We start from the raw sequence: 6,132 nt of genomic DNA on the forward strand, positions 1-6,132 counted from the left end.
TCACAGCCACCCTGTATAGGGTTTCCAAGGAGTTGTTTTTGTTGTTATGTGCCGTGGAGTCGGCGCCGACTCATAGCGACCCTGTACAGGGTTTCCGAGGCTGTAGATAGTTACGGGAGCAGAACGCCTCATCTTTCTCCCTTGGAACAGTTGGTATTTTTGAAGTGCTGACCTTGCAGTTCGTAGCCCGATTCGTAACCACTACGCTACCAGAGCTCCTTTCCAAGGAGTGTCAATTATGAAATTATTAACTTTATACAAACATGTTATTGTTTCTGCTAAGCATTGTCAAGTTGATTCTAACTCATAGTGACCCTATGTACAACAGAAGAAAACACTACCCAGTTCTCTGGCGTCCTCAAAATCTCATAATTATTCCTATTTCAGCCATTTGTTTCAGCCAATGTGTCAACTCATCTCTTTGAGGGTCATTGCTGTTAGTTACTATCAGGTTGGTTAAGACCCATTGTGACTTTATGCACAACAGAATGAAACACTGCCTGGTCCTGTGCCATCCTCACAAATGTTGAATTGCTTGAACCCACTGCTACTGCCACTATGCCGATCCATCCCATTGGCGGTTTTCTTTTTCACTGACAAACCACTTTACCAAGTATGATGTCTTTCTCTAGGGACTGGTTTCTCCTGACAATATGACAGTATGAGAAATGAAGTCTTGCCATTCTGGCTTCTAAGGAGCATTCTGGTTGTAATTCTTCTAACATAGGTTTGTTTGTTCTTCTGGCAGTCCATGGTACTTTTAATATTTTTCTCCTATACCAAAACTCAACTGCATCAATTCTATTATGGTCCTCCTTATTCATTATAAAACTTTCATATACATATGAGGCGATTGAAAATACCATGGCTTGGGACAGGAGCACCTTATTAGTCCTCAAACTGACATATTTACTCTTAAACACTTGAAAGAGATCTTGTGCAGCAGATTTGCCTAATGCAATTCATTGTTTGATTTCTCAACTGCTGTTTCCATGAGTGTTGATAGTGGAGCCAAGCAAAAAGATGTCAATCTTTTCGTCACTTATAATGTGGATCATAGCATATTTAAAATGGAAGCTGTTTTGCTGTTGTTAGGTGCTGTTGACTCGGTTCCAACCCATATTGGTCCCATGTAGGATTACTGAGGATATAAATCTCTGTGGGAGCAGAAAGTCTCATCTTTCTCATCTGAAGTAGCTCGTGGATTTGAACTGCTTATTTTGTGGTTAGCAGCCAAACACATAAGCCACTATACCACCCATTCCTCTTTTAAAATAGAAGAGAAATAGAAATCACTCAGATCAAATTAATAATAGTTTAATAATAAAAAAGACATTTAGTAATGGAAGAACTGTGACTAGGATGTAGATCTCCTTTATCTAAAATAAATAAATAAAGGCAGCAGTCAGGGGAATGGATAACAAAAATAGCTACACTAATAAAACAAATATACTACTAAAATAAAACATAAACCATTTTTGAAATGAGGTGCTGAAATGGATTATAATTGAAAATAAATAATGTTTAAACACATTCATCATCTTCTACTAAGGTGTGGAAGTAATAATAGAATATTTACAAAATGGTACTGGCCTACTAACCAGCGAGTCCTTCTCTCAATGTTACATAAGGGAACACAGTTTAGATAACCTGACAGTTGATCAAATAATAAATAATAAAGTATTAGGGTGAATTAATTTTGCCTTTATTTATTATTTTGTTTTGTTTTGTTTTTAATTAGATATTTAATCCGACCAGATCCACTGGCATACCTTCCAAACAGTGAACCCAGTCGAAAAAACAGCATTTGCAATGCCGCTGGACAAGACTCTCGGGAAGAAACTCAGCTATGATACAAAGAAAGGAGACATTTGATTCCCACTAGGGTCAGTTTGAACCACAAGGTCAGCAGTTCAAACTCACCAGCTACTTCTCGGAAACCCTATTCAGGGTCACTATGAAACAGAACCAACTCGAGGGCACTTAACAAAGACAACAAAAGATCTTGCTCAAAACTACTCTAACCATTAGAACAAAAGCGCAGCTGACATGAAACAAACTAGATTGTGTTCCATTCTCTTATATATATATATATATATATATATATATATAATAAAATAGGTCTCTTAAAGGTATAGATAATTTTGAAACTTAATATACTATCAAGTGGTGTTCATCCCATCAATATTTGAAAGATATAAATGGAATGATTTTTGGAAAATTAGACTAAAACATGAAAATTTAAGTACTATGTTTAATATTTATCAGACAAAATTTAACTGTATAAAGCTGATTTTAACATGATTCAGGTTTTATGAAAGTAAACAAAAAATCCAACTATATTTGGTGCATTACAATGGACATAGAAGATTGTTGCTTCACTTAATGTTTCATATTATATTCTTTAAACTTACTGTTTTATAAAAATGGAGCTATCATATATGTCTAGTCTTCACAACAAAGAGTTTAACAACTTATGTGGTTGATTTATGTCTAAGCATTATAGTTTGCTTTAGAATATATGTGTTTGTCATTTTAGCCATTTTTTGTCTGCTTTTTCATATGATATATTCATTGTAGAATTTGAAGTGTTCATAGCATGTTTCATTACACTGAAGAAACCAAAACATAAACAAAAAGAAATATTAAGTATTTGATATTTTTTAAACTTTACAAATGACGAACATTGTAGTCCAAGAAGCATACTAAGAAGCAAATATATATTATTCCCCTAAAAGAATGAGTAACGTAAAGAAAATACTAAACATACTTTTGTTGGCTTACATTTAATCCACAAATTGGTACATTAACTGTATTTCTTGAAATTTGCAGCTACAATTTTCATTAGACTCCTGGGCATTCACATTTTTCATATATGTATATATGGTATATTCATTAGAAAGATACTTTATAAATCAAAGAAACAAATTATGCTTTTATGAACGACAAAGTAATTTTAAAATACTGAAAGTTTGCTTTATGCCTTGGGTAAGAAATAATAAAGGAGGCTTGGTGGCACAATGGTTAAGCACTTGGCTGCTAGCTAAAAGGTCAGCAGCTTGTTTCCATCAGCCTTTCAGAGGGAAAAGAGACCTGGCTATCTTTCTGTTCCCATAAAATTACAGCCTAGGAAACACTAAGGAGTACTTCTCTGTCCTATAGGATTGCTGTGAATTGGAATCAATGTGACAAAACACAGCAACAGTTACAACTAAAATAATAGCACACACAAAAATGGTATGTCTAGGAGCGCTGATAGCGTAGTCGTTACAAATCAGGCTGCAAACCGCAAGGTCAGCAGTTCGAAACTACTAGCAGTTCCGCGGGAGAAAGATGAGGCTTTCTGCTCCGGTAAAGATTTACAACCTTGGGTCGCTATGAGTCGGAACCGACTCCACGGCACACAACCATCACCAATTAGGTAATCTAACTTTGAAAAATCATAAAGAGGAAATATATTTTAGCATAGTAGGAAAAAGCACATAATTTAGAATATGTAGCTTGTATCTTTTAAATTTACTATAGATGATGCAAAATTTGACATAATTGTTCATTAAATATGTATCAAAATTTAAAAATACATGGACTCTTAATGGTAGCAATTATTTTGTCTGTATTGTTTTTTCCATCCCTACTATAGATAGAGACCAAAAAGCGCAGGAGAATGTATACATGGTTTACCAGGTATATTATGGGTGAGATATTGATAAATTAAAAGATATATTCGTCTTCTAATTTTGTATTTTTCCTTATTTCTGAATTTGATATTATGTTGCACTTCAGCAAAAATAGTATATATTAACCTAGAAAATTCTTTACCTTTTCTCTTAATAAAAAAGCAGGCTAATTGAAAGGAAAATTTGCAAACTTGGATAAAGGAAGCTCAGTAACCCCCAGTGATTCTATAAAAATAAAATTCAAGATATAAATTGTAAAGTCAAAGATTATAATTATTCTTTAATTTGACTTGGGAAATATGAAATGTTTTGTTCCTGTTTTTTGTTGTTGTTGATATATATATACATATTTTGCCTTTTCAGCATTTTCTGCTATTCTGCACTCAATTTATAATGACAAGAACATATCCTAAAACAGAGAGAACCTAATCTTTAATCAGATAAGGAATTTCTAGCAGGTTAGGTAAAATTGGAAGCATGCCTTAAAACTGAAAGATTGTATATATATATATATGAATGTGTATATGTATATACATATATATATATGCATATATATGCAAAATATATTTGACAAACACATAGTCACATATACATTTTTAAAAGAAAAATGTATGTAATGGAGAACAATAGTGACTTTTAATGATTTTTTTTCATATTTGTGCATCAATAATCAACTATTATGTTTCTTTGTGTTGACATTCTTTATTCCATTGCAATTATTTTTAGAAATTGATGTAATATTTTACACATCTTCTACTTCCCCATGGAATCCCAAGATCATTTTTACATTATGACTGCTGTCAACACTAGAATTTTAAGCTAGGAATGATTATATTTCCTATGAAACTAAAACATATTTGATAAACACTTAAATAATTATTTTTTATTATGAACATTAGTTCAGATTTAATATTTGACACTATTCATATCAGCTTGCTATATTAATAATAGTTTATTAGCCTTTCTATTATTTAAAGAATGATATGATTATAATAGTATTTTAACAAATTGTTGCCTTTTAAAAATAATTATACTTGCACATGATAATAAAACAGAAAGTCCTTGTAACTCTATAGTTGGATCTGTTCATTGTCTATGTAATATTTTGCTACAAGTTACACTGAATTGCTTTAAAATAAACAATAAAACTATTTCTCATGATGAAAACTCTTGGTGTTCTTTTCCAAAACTTTAGTTGTGTAGATAAATTGTACTTTGAGTGAAGCAATCAAATTTGTCAATTTAATATTTCAAAACTAAAGTATTAAAGTAATATCATTAGAAAACTATTCATAATAACTTGTTGTTGAACTTCTTAATATGATTGTTGTCCACCCCAACACCCGAACTATGATGTGTCTATCCCCTACTCTGTGCTCTACCGTCCCCTCCCTCTACCTGCTTCTAACCAACAAGGAATTTTATTTTTTCCTTTTTGGTAAGGGTATCTTTTCTTAAGCTTTTACAATCATGGTCTTATGCAATATTTGTCCTTTTGTGATGGTCTAATTTCACTCAGTATAATGTCCTCAAGGTTCATCCACGTTATGCAGTGGCTTGCCCCTCTATCTACTTTTGATGCTTTCTGCATTGTTCAAGATTTTGTCCAAAAAATCCTTCTGTAGTACAAGTAGAGGCTTGAATTTTTTTCTTAATTCTTTCAACTTACAAATTGGTGACACTGTTTTCCTCTTTTTGTTTTCTAACTCTAGATTGTTGCACATTTCATTATAGTATTTCACTTTGTCTTCTCAAAGACCCTTTGAAATGATCTGTTCAGCTCTTTTACCACCTCATTTTTCCCCATTTATTTTAGCATCTCTATGCTTTTGACATACATTTTAGTCTTTTCTTTACTCCTTGTCTTCTTAATGACCTTTTGCTTTCTACCTGCATGATGAACTTAATGTCATCCCAGAATCTTCTGGTTTTAGGTCTTTCATGCCAAATGCATCAAATCTCTTCTTCAGATGATCTCTACATTCACGTGGGATATTCTCAAAGTCATATTTTGGCTCCCTTAGATTTGTTTTAATTCTCTTAAGCTTCAACCTAAACTTACATATAAACAATTGATAGTCTGTTCTACAATCTGCCTATGGTCTTTCTTTGAATGATATGGACCTTTTGCATGTCTCTTTCCACAGCTGTAGTCAGTCGATTTGATTTTTGTGTATTCCATCTGGCAAGGTTCATGTGTACAATTGTCTTTTTATGTTGTTTAAAAAAGATATTCATAATGAAGAAGTCACTGGTCTTATAAAATTCTACCATGAAATCTCTAGCATTGTTTCTATCACCACCATATTTCCCAACTACTGATCCCTCTTTTATGTTTCTTTCCTTCACATTCTAATTACCAGCAATTATCAGTACACCTTCACTGCATGTTTGATCAATTTCAGATTGAAGAAGTTGGTAGAAGTCATCAATTTCATCATCACTGGCTTTAATG

At 32.7% G+C, this 6,132-nt stretch overlaps 1 protein-coding gene across 1 annotated transcript in view; it reads left to right on the forward strand.

The window, feature by feature from the left end:
- The window catches only part of KCNT2 (potassium channel, subfamily T, member 2), a 728,083-nt gene extending 726,230 nt beyond the window's left edge, over nucleotides 1–1,853 (forward strand). Inside the window, exon 26 of the mRNA XM_006834237.1 lies at nucleotides 1,742–1,853. Within this exon, the coding sequence (XP_006834300.1) occupies nucleotides 1,742–1,853 (112 nt within the window). The remainder of the gene's footprint in view (nucleotides 1–1,741) is intronic.
- The last annotated feature ends 4,279 nt before the right edge of the window (nucleotides 1,854–6,132 follow it).

The sequence above is a fragment of the Chrysochloris asiatica genome, unplaced genomic scaffold, assembly GCF_000296735.1.
Source record: "Chrysochloris asiatica unplaced genomic scaffold, ChrAsi1.0 scaffold00009, whole genome shotgun sequence".
NCBI lineage: Eukaryota > Metazoa > Chordata > Mammalia > Afrosoricida > Chrysochloridae > Chrysochloris > Chrysochloris asiatica.